The sequence below is a fragment of the Diospyros lotus genome, chromosome 7 (assembly GCF_014633365.1).
Source record: "Diospyros lotus cultivar Yz01 chromosome 7, ASM1463336v1, whole genome shotgun sequence".
NCBI classification, from domain to species: domain Eukaryota; kingdom Viridiplantae; phylum Streptophyta; class Magnoliopsida; order Ericales; family Ebenaceae; genus Diospyros; species Diospyros lotus.
The window spans coordinates 29,998,384-30,017,932 of record NC_068344.1 but is presented as its reverse complement, the minus strand read 5'-3'; the positions used below and the strand labels follow the sequence as shown (position 1 = coordinate 30,017,932).

At 32.6% G+C, this 19,549-nt stretch overlaps 2 protein-coding genes across 2 annotated transcripts; both read right to left on the bottom strand.

Moving 5' to 3' along the window:
• Positions 1-4,275: 4,275 nt before the first annotated feature.
• LOC127805853 (glycine-rich cell wall structural protein 2-like) lies at positions 4,276-5,093 on the bottom strand. Its single transcript, XM_052342660.1, has one exon. It carries the CDS (start codon positions 4,988-4,990, stop codon positions 4,490-4,492), a length of 501 nt encoding a protein of 166 aa, XP_052198620.1. The 5' UTR covers positions 4,991-5,093; the 3' UTR covers positions 4,276-4,489.
• A 2,646-nt stretch (positions 5,094-7,739) lies between these two features.
• LOC127805943 (glycine-rich cell wall structural protein 2-like) lies at positions 7,740-8,543 on the bottom strand. Its single transcript, XM_052342797.1, has one exon. The coding sequence runs from the start codon at positions 8,446-8,448 to the stop codon at positions 7,987-7,989; it is 462 nt and encodes a 153-aa protein (XP_052198757.1). The 5' UTR covers positions 8,449-8,543; the 3' UTR covers positions 7,740-7,986.
• Positions 8,544-19,549: the final 11,006 nt, after the last annotated feature.

Here is a 19,549-nt window from a genome sequence, read left to right as displayed (position 1 = left end):
CTCATAATTCACGATCTTTTATTGTATGTGAAATCTTTCAAAATACCCCAAAACACTACCAAGATATATGATCAATCATGTTATTTAACTCTTGAATTTTTTTTATTTGAAATACCGATTTCACCTAAACATGTTTGAATGTGAGAGGTAAATGTTTAACATTTAGTGAGTGTTAAAAAAATAATTTTTTACATGATTATCTAAGGAACATGAAAATTTTCCTTAACATCTTAGTGAGTCATGCAGGGCAACTTTTACAACATTTACCAAATCTGCCAATCTGTAAAATTGATACTAAGGTTCAGCTCAACGATTCCCTCTGACCTCATGATAACCCTATGGCTATAACAATATGTATGCAAGAAAAACTTTTTTTTTGTTTTTTTCATATGCAAGTTAATTTTAAGAATCATGATTCCATGTTCCTCATACTTTAATACACATTTAGTCAACAAATATATCATGCAATATGAATTGTAAGTTTGACAATGAACCCTCACCTTGTTTTGTTTGAAAAAGTTTTAATTCTTTGCCTCAGTACTCCTCTTCTTCTCTCATTTCTTTATTTCTTTTAAGGGTGGAAGACTACTCATTTTTTGTTATTTATAACCTCAATTTTCCTTATTAGGAAGTGATTTTAAATTGAAAAATTAAAATTTTATTTCAGACCTCTTTTTTGGGTGAAATTAACCAATTTTTATTTAAATTAAAATTATTTTAAGAGATAAAAGGTGGTATGAAAAAGAGATTTGGCTACACTTCAACTCTCTTTTTTAAGTGTAGCTATAGAAGAAAGGGATGCTGGTAGCTAAGCTCCTGTGGCAGCAAACATTGCTGCCGCAGGCTTGGCCTGGTCTGGCCTGGCCAAGGAGTGCAATCTTGTTCATCCTGCTGGGGGAGGGGTAAAAAGTTATTTTGAACCTTCTTCTCTATCCACCTCCTTTCTTTCTCCTCTTTCTCTCTTTCCTCTTGTTGTTGACTCATCGATTGCCATCTCTCCACCTTGTCACATCCTCGCCTCGCCGCTGCTTGCCGACTTGCTGCCTTGTCTCGCTGTTTCTTAATTTTTCTTCTCTCTCTTTCTTTTTGTTGCTCCGCACAGTGGCAAGACGAGGCGAATGTGTAGCGAGTCAGCGAGGCGATGAGGCAAAGCGGCAAGGTGAGACGAGGTGGCGATGTAGCAGCGGTGAGTAGCGGTCGATGAGTCAGCAGTGACAGGAAGAAGAGAAAGAGGAGAGAGAAAGGAGATGGGTAGACTGACAGGAAGAAGAGGAAGAAGAGAAAGGGGATGCGTAGAGCCCCCCTCCCCCGGCGCGATAAAGTCACCTAGAAACAAAATCGCAATCCTAGCCAAGCCAAGCCAAGCACTGGAGGCGCATTTGAATGCTTGGCCAGATAGGCCAGTGCATGGCCTGGCCAAGTGTTAAACTGACGCTTGACATTATAACTTCTTCTTTTTTTATCTTCACAAATATATACCTATATATACATATTTGTATACTTAGTTATTTAATTTTTATTTTGATTAACTTTTATTTTATATTTTTTTTTACCAAATGATTGTGTTTCTTTTCAAGAGTAGAGATTGAATCCTATGAGATCAAAAGATGAGATTAAAAGTTTATTAAGCATATGGATCGTGCTTGTAGAGAATGGTAGAGATTAATTCTCTCAAACTAATAAAATCTAAGGGTTTAGATTAAATCTTAGAATAAAAATAATTAAAAGAAAATAAAAAAGTGAGGTAATATAAAAAGGAAGATCTAGAAGGTATAGAAGGCCGAATTTCTTGGCTAAGAATACAACTAGAAGAGGAAGAAGAATAGGAGAAGAGAAAGGAAGATAAGATTCTTATACTTGGTTGTTTTTAGAAAAGAAAAGAAGAAGTTTTCTTAATTTTTCTCATCTTTTAATTTTAGAAATCTTTTAATGTTCGAAGAAATTCTCTTTAAGTTATTGGAACCAAAGAAGTACTTGGAAGCAAACGTTTGAAAAATGTCTAAGAGTTAAGATAAGGGATGACCTCATGAGTGGCAGTCTTGCATGTTTAGCAAATGTTTGTCATGAGTTTCATGTGTTTGCCAGAAATATACATTTGTGTACTCTAGTGGACTTTTGGCTATAAAGAGGGCTAGGAGTTAAAAAAAAAAAAGGGTTGGTTGAAGCCTCCACCTTGACAGATTGAGAAAGCTAGGAGGATTACCCATATTTGCATTACATTTCGTATTACATGTTAATTTATGCTCTCATTTGTTTTGCATTGCACATTTATTGAGCAATAGCTCATAAGGTCATTTTGGACTTTGTAGGTGTGGTGAAAGCTCGAAAGGAAAGGGCATCTTGAAATGAATAAGGACTATGAGTATGGAAGACTAGTTGTGTAGTCTTCATATTTTATAATGGTGTTTAAGAGCTTCATGGAGTTTAGACGTGAGTATGTATCCTAATTTGTTGTATGTTGTGTAAGTATCTCATGGTTGTATGACCTTATGTTGGGGTGAATGTGAGGGTTTATGTTTTAATTTTTGTAAATTAAATTTCTGAAATTTATGGGTAAAAAAAAAAAAAAAATCGGATGGCAGTCGAGCTGGGCGTAGCTGGGGTGCGGCCGTGCGCGGTTGGCCAGTGCCCCCGCGCGCGCCAAGCTGCCCGCACACGCAGCAGGCACGGCTGGGCCGCTGCCACCACTTTGATGCTGTTTTAATTTTTTTTTTAATTCTTTTTTGTTATTCCTGGAATTTCAAGAATAAAAACAAGTTTATTTAATAAAATAAATGTGAGATTGAGTCTCTAAAATATTTATTAAATTAATATAAAATTTGAGACATTTTTGAAAAAATTTCCTATATGTTGAAAAATAAAATAAAAGAGTATTTTCCTTGAATGTGAAAAAAATGGATGAAAAAACTTGATGTTTGAAATTCAAAAACTTAATCCTAAATGATGAAAATTTGGTGTATTTTTGAAATAAATAAAAAAAAAATAAATAGAGGTTTGGCTAAAGAAAAAATTCATTAAATCTTTCGAGAGGAGTTTAACCAAGTTTTTTCTAAGGCTATTGAGAATAAGAAAATGGGTTCATACTTAAACCAAATTTTATTTTCTAATAATTAAGGCCTTAAGACTTAGTTAAATTAAGCGAGCGTGGTTTGCTTATTTTTGTTGAATCTTGGAAAAGATCATCCTTGACTCTTTATTAAGAGGTAAAGAAAGGTGACGTTTTACCAAGGTTTGGAGTTTATTTCTACAAGGTCCTTTCGATATGTCCCTGAATCCTTGAGTAAAGCGAAGGGAGGGCGAAGCCTAGTTTCCACTTAAGACATTTCTTATTGAAACATAACATGTCTTTTCATTATTATCTTAGCGTGTGAATGGTTAATCGATTATTCACGAGTAACATCCGTAAGTGGGAACGAGACATTACAGCAAGGCAAGGCAGAAATGCAGCAAGTCAGCGAGGTGACGATGGCAAAGCGATGAGGCAGAGCAGAGAGGCGGCGATGTAGAAGCGGCAAGTAACGGTCGACAAGTCAATGATAGGAGAAAGAAGAGAAAAAAAAAATGAATAAAGAGGAAAGTCTAAAATAACTTTTTTACCCCAAAGTAAAGTCACCTAGGATGAACAAAATCACACTCCTGGCCAAGCCAAGCACCGGAGGCGCGTTTGAATGTTTGGCCAGGTAGGCCAGTGCATCGCCTGGCCAAGTGTTAAACTGACGCTTGACATTATATATATATTTTTTATCTTCATAAATATATACCTATATATACATATTAATTTGTATACTTAGTTATTTAATTTTTATTTTGATTAACTTTTATTATCACACTACTTAATTTAATATGCAATTAATTCACTAAGTTGGGTTTATCTTTCAAATTCACTATTTTTTTATATGTCGCACCACACTAATTAAAATTTATCGTGAGTCCTAATTTAATTCATGTAAATTAAATTATCACGTGATAAAATTCCTTTGAAATTTAAAGAAAATTCTTAGAATGTTACACGAGTCATATGGAACTCAATAAGTACCCTGGATGGGAACATTAATTTCTAAAAATGGAAGTTGGGTTTTAGATATATTTGAACTCAGAACGTTCCTTTCTGGTCATGTTTGCGCATGCAAGCTTCTTTTTTGAGCCTCCAGCTCTTTCTGCTCTAATTCATTCACATTATATATGCACGCATATCTTACTTTTTAAGTCTATAAACTAGCTAGGAATTTAACCATTGATATAAACAATCTGGAAAACAGTGAAACATTCTTAACGTAGAGAATATATTGTTGTTTTGGATATATATAAAAATGGATCGACAAAAACAAGAGTAGACAACACAACCCATATTATTTAAAGAAACCCTAGCTAGAGCACCATATATAGGATAAGAAGGAAATTACTTTGAGGCATGCAGGGGTTCACCATATATTGAAAGTTTTTCTTCCCTTAATTTCTTTTCTCGCTTTGACAAGACAAGCAATATTGTCTATTTTCCATGTCCATCACCATATCCAGATCCATACCCTCCACCTTCACCATAACCAGATCCGCTTCCTTTGCCAGACCCCTCACCATGACCTGAGCCAGACCCATGTCCAGAACCTTGGTTTGATCTGCCATTACCACTTGATCCTGATCCAGCATGAGATCCAGCATATGATCCTGCTTCTGAACCTGCACCTGAGCCAGAGCTTGAACCAGCATGAGACCCTGCGTATGAACCTGCTCCTGAGCCTGAGCCTGAACCAGATCCTGATCCAGAACCAGATCCTGAACCTGAGCTAGACCCAGAACCGGAGCCCGAGCCCGAGCCCGAGCCAGAGCCAGCACCACCCCCACCTCCTAACCCTATGCCTATTCCTGCACCAATACCTACTCCAATACCACCAAGGTCCAACCCTAAGTCCTTCCTTGCTACCCGACTTTCGGACACCGCAACTAGCATACAAAGAAATAAAACAAGAGCTATTGGCTTTAAAGTAGCCATACTTGAAACTATATAGAGAACTTCCAAAATAGCAAAACAAGGTTTGTAAAGATACTATTATGCACCTCCTAGGTTTTGATGGCCTTTTATTGGGAAGGTGTGTTGAGGGATGGAGGGCAATTTATAGTTGTGGATGCTAAGGGTAGGGCCTACAATCGTGCCAAAATTATGCAACAATTAATTAATTGAAGAAGTGGGAGACCTTTGCTTTATTACTGGGGGGGGGGGGTTAGTGATATATGCGATGTCAGTATATATTGAAATAATTATGTAAATATGGATGAAGCAGCACGGCTTGTGGTGCAGAAAGCTGATAAGCGTGGAGTGGAGTCTTTCATATGACAGCCACCTTCCCTTATCATTTGCAATTTAAGGAGGCCTAGCGGCCGACCCACAACTCCACTTACAATATTAATGGAGTCTGATTTGCCTTTTCCTCAATTTTCTTTTCCTGTTCTATGATTGCCGAGTAGACAAATCCGCCATCGCACAGCATTTTAATGAAATCTAGGTTCAGATGTATAACATTTTTAAAGATTAATGGGACTGTAAGAAGCTTCATGAATCAAAACATGAACATATTTTTCTTTTTCTTTCTTTTTTTTTTTCGTAAAAAGAGTATGGATTTCAAGATACATTTGTTTGAGGGAGCGACAATTTTCACCACTTACATAGGGCCTTTCATCTCACCCATTATGTTAAGTTCGGAGCGACAATTTTCATGCTAACTTTTGACCAGAAACTGTTATCAATTTGAAAATTATCTATGTCTATATATTATTTTCGCCTATCCCAGGAAGCATTCGCTGGTCAAGTGATCATCACGGAGTTTATCAACCCGTACTCTAAGAATTGAAGATGTATAACTTAATGGATTGATTGAGAAGTGAAGATCTATATATCCAAGTGAATTTGAGTTCAAGTTTGCTGCTTTCATTTGTGATAATAATTTATATACAAACAAATTAAAATTATATACATAATCTTATCATTCAAATGATATAGTCATTATTAATGGTCATACTTTATTGTTATGATATATCTAATTATAATTCCTACTAGTATATATTTTTTGTGAAAAAAATTCTGTAAGAATATTGCCATTTTTGTGTTCGTGTACGTTTATTTCTTAATTTGCTGAAACATTGCTTCATTCTGAAGAAATATGATGGTGAGCAACTCTGAAGGAAACTTTGTTCATGGACCATATATGGGTGCATGCGAACAAAGTGAAAAGCAAAAAGGGCCGCTGGCCATGACTGTCCATGCATCAAGATCATATACATACATCAGCAACCTAGACTATTCTAGAAAAGATTAAACCTATCCGAAGAATAATTGGGTTCAAATTTATAAGATTGATAGAAGTTTCATAAGCATGCATGCTTCCATTCTCTGGAGCCTTCTTTCGGATCGATGAAGCTTTTTCTGCTTGTATATATTCTTCTGTTGCAGAAGGAGCTGATTAATTAATACATGCCCATAAAACATTTTACAGTCTAAGGCACCATATATTTGCTAATGTACGTTTGTAAATATCGGGAGAGACGGAACAGAACAAGTTAATAAGATACCCAAACTAATTACACCAATATAATTTGGAGAACATATATAATAATTAATAAAATATAAATAATTCTTCTAAAAAAGTATTTATTTTTTATTTAAATTGCATGGAAGTTGAAGCCTCATCATATCATATGATATATATAGGATTTGTGTTAATATCTGTGAAGTAAAACACACCTAAATTACGGCAATATCAAAATTCAAGGATATCCGAACATAATCAAATAAATAAAAATATACACACAACGCACACAAAAATAATAAACACAGCATTTATGTGTTCAGATCAAAATGATCCTACTCACAGTAGAGCTTCATCCTAATCAATTCACTAATAATAAATAATAAATTTATAGAGATACACAATAACTCTCACAAAAAATCTCGCGGCCACTAGCAAATCAGAAAACAAAATAGAGATAAACGCAACACAATATATCGCTCAAGCCTATCTCAAGTAACTCATCACTCAATCTCACCAATCTCTCTCTCAAGTAAACAAACAAACAAGTGGTTCACATTTACAGAGAATAGAAATTGGATTCGCCTTGCGTGCTTTTCTGTTCTGATGAGTTCTTGTTGATTGCATTGCTACAGCATCTCGCTCTCTTGGTCTTTCTTGTGTTCATTTATTAGAGAGTGTTTTGTTCTCTCTTGTGTTTCGTTGAGTTGGTGTTCGAAAAGTGTTTATTAGAATGTCAAAAGAAGGCTTATATACAAAGGGGTAAACGATGACAACTGCTTGATTGAGGGTTTTAGATATAATCAATGACCCACATTTAACTAGCTACTTTATATATATATATAAAGCCAAATGCAACATGAAGCCCTGATGCAAATGAAATGAAATCTAAATGGAAAATTATCAATTGATTTTGAGTCACAAATCAACAGATTTGTAATTAAAATTAAAAGAGAAGAGACGAAAAGTTTTTGATAAAGAGAATTAAACACATGCAACTCACATGTATATTTATTTACTTGTATTTCATTTAATTTTGACAATATTCCTTTCCATATGTCTAATCTTTCACAAGAACCCAAAGGAGACCAACTGCAATTATTTAACATCCACCTGTACAACCATATATGTGTGTGAATACATACATACATACACACACACACACACACACACACATATATATATATGCAGGGATTTAAAAGAGAGATGAAGTGAAGATTGTTGTGGAAGAAGCGGGTAAATAGATAAGCATCCATTACTTAATTGATACAATAAAGGCAGCATGAAGACTGACTGATGGACAACTAATTAATCTCCGTAATTAGATCAATACTTGTAGTAGACATGAACAAAAGAAAACACAATATTCATGCTGATGACGGCAGCCTAATTATTATTTAATTACAGATCATGGCGACAATCTCTTTAATTTTAGTGGCTTGACCGTGTTTCTATTGCAATCTTCTCAGTTGCCCCGGTTCCCACCAGAACCCGACTTGGCCCTCGACCCAGCATATGAACCAGCCTCAGAACCTGCTTCAGAACCGGAACCTGACCTAGCCCTCGATCCAGCGTAAGAGCCTGCTTCTGACCCTGCTTCAGACCCACCAGAACCTGACTTAGCCCTCGATCCAGCATAAGACCCGGCTTCGGATTCCGCTCCAGACCCAGAACTTGACCCGGATCCCGAAGAAGAAGCCGAGCCTGAACTAGAACTAGACCCGGACCCAGAACCGGAACCAGACCCTGCCCCGCTTCCACCACCCAAACCCACGCCCAACCCTGCTCCAACTCCAACTCCCACCCCACCAAGATCCACACCCAAGTCTTTTCTAGCCACCCTACATTCGGATACAATGGCACAAACTGCAAGAAGCAGAAAGACAAGAAGTGCCATGGACTTCACAGCGGCCATCTTTGTGATCATGCAGTTTCAGGAGAATATTATATATAAATAGGGGTTGTCTTTCTTGAACAAGTTTGGGATCGATCACGGCTGCTAGCTATCTGTGAGAGGCAATGCATGGGGATTCAACTATTTATAGTTGCAGATGCAAGCTTGCTAGGGTTTGGTAGTGAAGAGTGCAAGAATGTGGATGACACATGTGAATGATCAATAGTGGGAGCTGAAGATTTGGCATTTTATTGATTTGGGTCGGCGAAAGCCTGTGGCTCACAGCATTTTCAAAACTAAAAGGTGTCTAGGCGTCCATGCCAGCTATGGTACCGCACTCAACATAGTGCAGTATATATGAGTATTGTATTATATACTCATATATTTGTTCTGAAACTAATAATTAATTTAATACTACACTATATTTATAGAGAATTTTGTACAAAATAATTTTCACCTTTTATTTGTCAGTACAATTTTTCACTTCTATATATCCTCAAACTTGATTGAATTATGAGTGAATTTTAGTTGATAAATCATTCAATTATATGTACAGACAAGATATAATAATAGTTTCTCCCTTTTGTTGAGAATAGAAAAACCCATAGCAAGCAAATAAAGAACAGAAGAACAGTAAAGGACACAATTCCAAGGAGGAACAAGCTTCAGTTAACCCAAACTGAAGGAGGGAAGTCAACCTGGAATACTAGGGGGGAAAAACTTCACCCATAAACTTTGTCTTCATTAATAGTTATGAATTATATTATGGTAATCTGTCATTAGAAGACAAGTTTGATTCGTGAAACAATTAGTAAAGACTTACCTTTAAGGATTAGCATTTGTGGCAATAGAGTTTAGTTAATAAATCTGTCTTCAAGTTTATTATGACTTAAACATTATCTCGAGTTAAAGTCAACAAATTATTTCATTTTAATATTGCGATTTTAATTTTTTTAAAATCATTTTATTAACGAAACTTTAAAACACCTAAATGACAATAAGGTGTTTGTTTTTATAATAAAATAGTTGTAAAATACTGAACGAGCCGCGTTGGGCCACAAACAATGGTTGAAATTGCTGAAGATTAGCAAATGTTTGTGGTTAAGATAATCCAAAGTGAAAGTGGCGATTCGGCATTAATAATCTTTGGATGACAGCTAAATTGGGATTTGGAAAAGCACCAAGGTTCTCTTCAAGGACTTACTATATATTAATAATCATTTTAATATTGCGATTTTAATTTTTTTAAAATCATTTTATTAACGAAACTTTAAAACACCTAAATGACAATAAGGTGTTTGTTTTTATAATAAAATAGTTGTAAAATACTGAACGAGCCGCGTTGGGCCACAAACAATGGTTGAAATTGCTGAAGATTAGCAAATGTTTGTGGTTAAGATAATCCAAAGTGAAAGTGGCGATTCGGCATTAATAATCTTTGGATGACAGCTAAATTGGGATTTGGAAAAGCACCAAGGTTCTCTTCAAGGACTTACTATATATTATAAAATTTCAGCACGTGGAGTGGAGACATCGATCGCCAACCAACATGAATATAATATATATTTTATCATGATCTCCACTTACCTGCAGACCTCAGTGGCCTATGATTTTTTTACGGCGATATTGTTCTTCGCATTTGGCATGTTTTATAATGAACCATCCAGAAAGTTTGATTGACCAGCTTCTGTTTAAGATAAATTACGCTTAAAAAGTTTCTGTGGTTTAAATTTAATTTTAAAAGAAAATTTCTAATAAGGTTTATTAGAAATTACATTAATGCTGTCATAAATCTATTAGTGATGTTAATTAAACAATAAACTAAATCAATGGAGGAGCAGCTCCCACTCAACTTCCTATTTCCCTTATTAATTCCTCATCAAGTCCCCCCCCCCCCTCCCCCCCAGATTGTCGATATATATATATATATATATCTCGTCAAATACCAAAACGATTATGTCTTAGATAAAAGTTAATATAATTAGTACTATTTCAATGGTTAATAATACAAATAAATTTAGAATCAATTTGTGAAGGTTTACAATAAATTTTCACTAATACTTTTCTTTTTCTATTTTAATCATGTTCGTACAAAAATTACTCGATCAATATTATTTACTATTTTTCAATGTTTTCAGAATCGGATCGGACATTGATGCAGGAAAGAGAATAGTTCACGGTTCAATAGTTGAATTGGCATTGAAATGGGTAGACCATTTTAATTTTTTATTAAATAAATAAATCCATAAAAATACATAATTAATGATAATCTATTTATATATTATTATATAGTTACATACCTAAGGGGCGAACGACGGCCGAAGATGAACAAAGAAGAAGAAGAACGATGGAAGAAGAAGAAGAAGAAGAAGAAGAATACTAGCTAGAAGATCAAAGAGCAAGAAGGAGAAGGGAAGATCAAGAGGAAGAAGAAGAGGGGAACAACAATATTAGGGTTTGCAGAAAATACAATATTTTGGGTTATTTATACTGCTTAAAATGACAACCTTTGAAAGCGAACTGATTGAACAATTTTGTTTTGTCCGACCAGTGGTTTGACCAATTTTTTAAAACTCCTCTTTCTATCTGGACCAAATTTTTTTTCCCCACCGGCTAGTTTGGTTGGGTTTGAAAAACACTGCTATTTTCAAGATTAAAATTAAAATTTTCAGAATAATTATAAAAAAATTCACAACTAGTAAACAATAACGAGAATAAGAAATATATTTCATGAAGAATAAAAAATATTGATTTAAATTTATTATAAATATTCATAAATTGATTCTGAATTTTGTTTTGTATTCTTAATTAATAATTGAAATAATAATTAGATTAATTTTTACATGAGAGATAATTGTTATGATACTCAACAATTTAAATACTGTTAGATTCTGGTTTGAAGATGTGTCCTCCATCTAAGTAGGAACATGAGGAAATTGAAGGAAATGGCATCTGGAGGGGAACTGCTCAGGACTGAAGGGTTTTTTTGATACAGAAAGTTAAATTTAAATCACATGGTGTATTGATATATATATGGATGAAATTTATCCCGAAATTTATGGATATACCCTATTGTAATTTCTATAAATATCTTATAACCATTATATATATGCTAATGAGATGTAATTAAACTTAAAATATTGTCATCGTATTTGTGTCATATTTGAAATATTATTAAGTTTAAACACCAAACCGTCAAATCGAATTGTCAAATATTGAGAAATAATAGCCCTAGTGATTTCAAGATGTCAAATTTAAATATTGTGAGCCTCAACTTTTGAGTATGCACTCAATGAAATAGCTAATAAAACAACCATATATCGATAATTTCAACGGTGGATGCTTTGGCGAAAGTGGCAATTTCTAAAAACAATAGTTTCATAGCTTGGGTTAGATAGACAGTTTAATTTATGAATAAATTTGCAGGGATTTTGTCCTTGGGATCGATGGTTTATTAGCTTGCCTTTGTAATTTGAGGACATGGTTTCATGGGGAATGCTTGCTGCTGGGTTGCTCATGTTTAGCTCCAAAATGTTGAAAAAAAGATTTAGGAGGCAGATGTTACTGGATTTCTTATTTATCTATTTATTATGTTAATGGTTATTGATTCTATATTTTTGGATTGTGGTGGTTTCTCTATTTAGGGAAGTTTTTTGTCAGTATGATTACAATTTTTTTCTAATTTCATTTATCCCTTTTTTTTAAAAAAACTTTTACAAAAGGAAAGAGAAACAGAAGACAGAATACTTACATTAACAATATAAAAGGTGGCATTGCTATGACCAATATGAAAGCTATGTGAACAGTAACACCAACACCAAAGCCTAAAGGAAGGAAGAGAGAATAGAGAGACTGCATTGAGCATTGAAAGCCCCAATACATTTTCTTTTATTCTCTCTTTAACTTCACAAACCTAGTCCTAGCAAAAAAAAAAGAACTTCACAACCCTTAAAAGAACTTATTTTAGGGGGTAACAGATAGGGAAATTATCATTATTAGTTCTTTTATTATTACATTTTTCTATTTCTCCCGTCTTAGTTGCCGCCATCGCCTCTCCCATAGCCCTAGAAAGTCGACTCGATCATAAAATCATTCAGACAATTGTCTAAAGCCCTGCATTTACGAAAGCTCAAAAGGTTTGAAATTTTATATATTTTTTAATAATAAATATTTTATTAAAAAAAATTTGAACTCAAAATAAAATCTAACTTTCCATCCAAATTTTTACAAACACCCAACCCATCAATCAATTTACAACATTTTGTCTTCCCTATTTTGTCTTCCTAATTTTTACGTTCTTTCTTTATATTGTTGCTAATTTTCTCTTCCTAATTTTTATAAAATTTAAAACTGTAAATTTATTTTTGATTATAAATATTTCAATTACAATTCTAAAAAAAATCATATTGTTCCCAATTTTTACCGTTTCTTTATTTATTATAGTAGGTTATTTGATTTATTTTTATCTCTCAGAGATTATATTTTAGTTGAAAATTCACTATTATTAAGAGATTATAATATTTTATAGTTAATTGAATATCAACTTTTTTTTCTTTTTTAATTTAATGAAATGATAAATTTTTTTCTTAAAAAAGTGTATTGTTTATTTTTTTATAAGAAAATTAATACTCTTAAGAAAATCCGACAAATTTGTATTCTCCTTTCTCATTTATATTTCTCATTTTGAAAAATTAGTGAAATGTTTTTGGTGGTGTTTGAGAATGTAGGTTAAATTGATCAAATCTCATTAAATTCTAGTGTTTTATTTATTGTTATATTTAATAGTTTTTGTTGGATATATTTGTAGTAGTGTTAGTAATATATTGTGCTATTAAATATATATCTAGAAAAGATCTATATTAAGAGTTTGAATTTTAAGTGGAACCACTTATGACCCCTTCGATATTTTCTATAATTTTTCATAGTATAATTTTTTATACAATTGTTCACGTACTAGTTATTATACCATACTAGTGGTGAACCCGTGTGATACACGGGAGAATTTAATTTAAAAATAAAAATAATAAACTTGTTATTTTAAATAATTTTAACAGAATTGATAATTATAATTTTTTTTAATTTTCAATTATTTATCAAAATTTAAGTTTAATTAATTATTCGCTATTCAATATGCTAATGAAGAACACTTTTAATTTAATGTATTGCCATTTAATGTGTTAAAGAATAATTAATACATTAAGTAGGTCTCTGGACAAAATACTTATAAATTTTTTTATTTATTATATTATATTTATTTATAAATAAATATTATAAAATCTATAATATATTCATTATAAATCTATAATATATTCTATTTATTATATTATAATTATAAATATAAATTAAAACTCTTAAATATAAATAAGAATAAGTTTTTTCAATAATAACAAAATTTTAAAAATAAGAAATTTGATTTCTTCCATAGTCTTAAAAATGTGATATCTTAAATATTAATTAGTATTGAAAAACCCTAACATTTGACAATCTTAAATGATTTTTTATGAATTTATTAAGATATCACATTTTCAAAACTATAATATAATTATTAAAGTAATTAATAATTAATTAATCACTACATTTGATTTAATGCAAATTTTTGAGAGAAAAAATTCACCATTGATTGACGCTCGGCAAAATACTATCATATTTTAATATTATATATATATAGAATAAATTTATAAAAACAATATTTTAAATAAATGGACAATTTTGTATGACTTAATTAATAGTTATAAAGATAATATTTTTATGAATTTGTTTGACTTAATTCATGGTGAAATTGAATTTGGAGAAAATAATCGGATTTTCCCAACAACATTAATTATGTTGTTAAAATAATGGCAGTAACTAATAGACATATGGTGGAACAAGCTTTTCGGCAACTTTTGAATTTAGAGGGACAAAACCTTGTGGCTGAGATGTCAAAAAACCTCATCATATAAGGAGAATTATTGGGTTTTCGATTAGACCCGTGTCCCGACGTCGCCGACCCACATGAGCTCCACTTGATCGCCTTATTAGTGGATTGCAGTGCACTGCATTTTATTCCACAAGACATAAATATATATGTATGCTTGTGGTCTCAGTTTCATATTTCATTTGAGACACACAACTGATCTCAGCTGATGAATCTGTCCGTTTCACAAATATGTACTCATGGGGACTTAGCTGGACCCTTAAACAATGATGGAAATCCTAATTATTATCAAATGCAAAGCCAGCCAGGAAGTCAAATGTTCATACAGCCCTCTTTTTCACATGTTACATCTTAAAAACGGGTATTGCATGCGACAGGAATATATATGGTCATTGTTCATGTTATTCCATTGGGTTAAATTACTTGGTTATCCAACTGCTGAAGATAGCACTTTAGTGATTGGGCCGATAGTATGTATACTTGTAGAATCAGTGGAGGGGAGCCCATATTATACATCTACAAATAAAAAAAATAAATAAAGAATGGGTGCTAGCTTCTTCTTGTTTTAAGCGGCGAGGGACTTTTTGGATTGTGGATGGCAGTGTATATTATGGTGAAATTAGGGTTTAGGTTGTTTATGAGTTGTTCGCCACTTTTGGGCCTCTGTTTTGGGCTTTGGAAACTCTTATTTTTTATGGGCAATTTGAAATGCCTTTTTCATTTTGGATCTGTTCATCATGTGCACCGAGTAAATGGTTGAGTCGGTCGTAGTTTGGCTTGGAAAGGATCTTGTCAATTTGATTGTCATGTTAGACAGAATCATTTCCTTTTATGTTTTTACTCTAGTACTAGTATATATCTGCGAATGTTTCTGTTGACCCAACTTGGGACACACTGACATTCCTTCTTGTTATTTTAAATGAATGTATATATGTTTAGACAAGGCTATATAAATCTAGAAGTTTAGTATTGTGTGGCAGTGCATAAAGTAAGATAAATGTAGAAGTTTATTATTGTGTGGCTGTCTTTAAATCAGAGGAGTTGTTGTTAACTAAATTGTGACTTTTTGTTATAAAAGAAAAGGAACAGGAAGGAGAACTAGTTTCAGAAAACCTCTTATTCCACTCTTTGCTATCAACCGGGCAAATAATGGAAACGAATTCATTTCTTTGCGCATTCAATGTTGTTGACTAAATTATAATTTTTTTTTTCTTTTAGATATTTCTTAATTCAGGTTCATTTCATCAATATATATAATATATCTCTCTCTTCCTCTCTTCTTCTTGTTGACTATTGGTTAGTCAGTTATGTTAGTTTCAATTAGTTCAGCAAGATAGTAGTTAGTTTCAATCAATTCAGCAAGTTGTACAAGTAGGTGTGTATATAAGTAGCATAGCAGAAACAATTAATGTAATGGGTGATGAGACTGTATGAATTAAAAGAGCTTTTGTTCTTCCTCTACTAATTACCTCTTCCTTTGTGTGGTTGGACGTTCAACATGGTATTAGAGCCACTGATCGTAGGGATTTGTTTAATCTGAGAAAGGATTCCGCCATTCTCGTCGCGGTCAGTATTCTCTTAATCTCTTTGTTTTTCTTAGTCAAACAAGCAATTTAATGGCTTCGAGCGGAGATAGTATTGCAACAAGAATAGAGAATCAAAATCCTAACTTTATGATAGGATCATACATTAAAAGATCTTTTGTTCTTCCTCTACTTACCTCGCTAGCTTGTTTCCTCTATATGGTTGGATGTTCAACGGTATGCACCTGCTGCTGGCGCTGGCCGCTACATCGCTGACCAGCAAACCCCTTTATGGCCGAGACAAGCTCTCAGTTTTTCTCTCTTCTTTCTTCTCCTTTCTTTTCCCTTTTTCTCTTAAACCATGTGTATATTTATTGTGTATAATTTTGCCTATTTGTTTCATTTTTAAACAACCACGTCTACACCTAGTCCACCATAAACAAGATTAGAAAGTTTCATTCACGCAAGCACAATCATCAAAACCAAACTTTGGAAACAAAACCAGTGATACCGAACTGCTCACTGTCATTTTTCCGGCCATTTTTTTTAAACTTGACTTTGAATTTCTCTTAAACTGATGACCGATTGTTCAAAACAAAAGGACCGATAGATTCTTTTTTTTTTTTTTTTTTGAATAGTAAATGACTTGATTCATCTTCATCTTCATCAATTTTATCCAATTCAAAGCTAGTAGAAAAAAGCTCAGAGTGGGCACTTCGAACTATTCTCATTCGCATGCAAACGGATATATCTTTTTGCAGAATTTGGACCTTAATTTATTCCTCTCAACCTATGATCCTTTATTTTAACACGAGCATAACGTTGGATTCTTATCCAACTTCTCTACGAGGCCTATGCATTGGTTTGAACCGATTCGAACTCAGTTAGATTAAATCTGAGCTCAAAGTTATTACGTTTAACTGTTAAACAAAAATCAACAAAATATTAAGCTCAAAATTCTCCCAACTTATACCCTACTTTCTGAATAATCATGAATTGAGCCCATTTTTTAATATTCTCTCTAAAAATTAAATTTCCAAAATTTCATGAAATTTCTGTGTTACAAAACTTTTGTTTTTAGTTATATTTCTAAAATTTTAAAGATAAAAAATAGTATTTGATTATGTATCAAACATTTTCTTCAATTTTTAATGCCTATAATCCAAAAAAAGAATTTAATTATTTCTCTTGGCTCATGTTTTAATAAACACTTTAAAAATAAGCTAAGGAAAGGGTGCAGTCATCTTGCATAAAGTTGAAGCATACTACAAGAGGTCCATTACATGTATTTGTGTGGCTTCAATTATGACCCTTATATATGAGCATTATGATTTCATTTTTATCCTATTACTCTCTGTTGGAATTTTAGAGACATTGGTAGTTATAAAATTAATGAATAAAAGCTATAAAAAGAAAAACATGAATATGAAAATTATAATCCTCATTATTTTTATTCACATCATCGGCTTTTAAATAGGCAATACACATCAACTGAATAACAAGAAAATAGGATTTACTGTTGGACTTAAATTTAAAAACAACGAAATTATCTCAACCCACTAAATTAGTAAATAGAATCAAAGACCCAATTATAACCGACAATTTTGACCCAATCAACCCACTAAATCAGCAACTTTGAATCAATACTCAACATTCCTCCTTGATTCAAAGTTGCAAAACTTCAACTTTTAGGGAGCACTTCTCTCCAAATTTCTTCTCAATTGTGAAGCACTTCTCTTCACTTCTTGATGCACTTCTCATCACAATCAATACTTCCTTCAAATGTTGAAAAAAACTCAATTCAGTTTCATGGAGCACATCTCTCCAAAAAATTCTTCTTGGTGCACTTCTCACTGACTAAAAGAGTGTTTCCTCTTCAATTGCCTCTTCAACCATCTTCATTGTATTTGCTTGTTCTTTCATGTTAAATCCGTAATCCTTTTTTCACATTCTGGAATTTTTCCTTTCTTCTTTGACGATGAACTCTTGGCAAGATAAGCTCCATCCACCATCTTTTCACTTTCTCCATTTCTCATAATCCTTCTTTGCTCCTGAGCTTGCAAGGCTCCGATTAATTCTACTAATGTAATTTGGCTAATGTCCCTTGAATCTTCAAAGGAGGAGATTTTTGCCTCAAACCTCTTAGGTAGGCTTATCAAGACTTTCTCTACGATTCTACTGTCAGGTAGCTCTTCTCCCATAAGTCTAATTTTATTTATCACCGTTATTATTTTTTCAAAGAATTCTTGGATTGTATCATTTTCATTCATTCTAAGAATCTTAAAATTTATTTTGAGATTCAACACTTGTATTCTCTTTGTTCTAGCATTCTTTTGATATAGCTCTTTCAATACATCTCATGCTTTCTTAGTCCTTTCACAAGCCATGATTCTTGAGAAAATTGATTCGGAGACAGCAACGTGTAATTGAGATAAAGCCCTCGGAGCTTTAGCTTCTGCTTCTTCATGAGCTCTGATTTGATTGAGCATAGGATTCACTACAAAAAATCAACGTTTTAACGACGAAAAATTTCGTTGCTAAAACATAAAAATCCGTCGCTAAAAAATTTAGCGAAGGATTTAGTGACGGGTACCTTTCCGTCACTAAAAAGGACGTCGCTGAAATCTAGCGACGGGATTGACCCTGTCCCTAAATTCAACCCCGAAATTCAATATTCAACGCGCGCCAGGCCCCAGTCACCTCTCAGAACACCACGTGACAACGCTGAAATAATACTCTCAACAATTATCTCATACTCTCAACCAGATTCGAACCCCCAACCTCTCTTTACCAATTTTCGAGCGCGAGCCAGCCGATCTGGAAGCCTCCTTGTTCATTGATGTATATAAAATATATTTATACTATTATCTTTCAAATATTTAAGAATTATATTTATACACCAAAAGTTTTCAAACTTATTTAATGATATTAATTTTAATATTTAATGTTAGTAAAGGGAAATGAATATTAATTTTAATTTTATTTCGTTATTAATTTAAATAAAACTTTATTAATTATTATATTAGTAGTGAAAAATTATGTTTTTATTTTGATTTTAATTTTAAAATATTTAAAAAATTATTAGTTCAATTTTTACTAATATTAATGTTAGTAAAAATTATTGTGATATGTTTAAATGTAAATTTTTTTATTTTTTATTTATTTTTTTTATTTTTTAGTGACGGTTGACCGTTGCTAAATTTTATTTCTTTATTTAATTTTTATTTTATTTTTTAGCGACGGGGTGAACCAATTGCTAAATTTTAATTTTTTATTTATTTTTCAGCGGCGGGGTTGACCCGTCGCTAAATTTTAATTTTTTTATTTAATTTTTTTATATTTTAACAATGGGGTTGACACCGTAGCTAAATTAAAAAAAATTTATTTATTTTTTTTAATTTTTAGCGACTAGAAATACCTTGTCGCTAAATTTTAATTTTTTTTATTTTTTAGTGATAGGGTGATCTGTCGTCAAATTTTAATTTTTTTATTTAATTTTTTTTTACTTTTTAGCGACGGGAGTGACCCGTTACTAAATTTTAATTTTGTATTTAATTTTTTTTTACTTTTTAGTGACGGGAGTGACCCGTCACTAAATTTTAATTTTTTTATTTAATTGTTTTTATTTTTTAGCGACTGGGTCACTCTTGTCGCTAAAAAATAAAAAAAAAATTAAAATTTAGAGACGAATCAC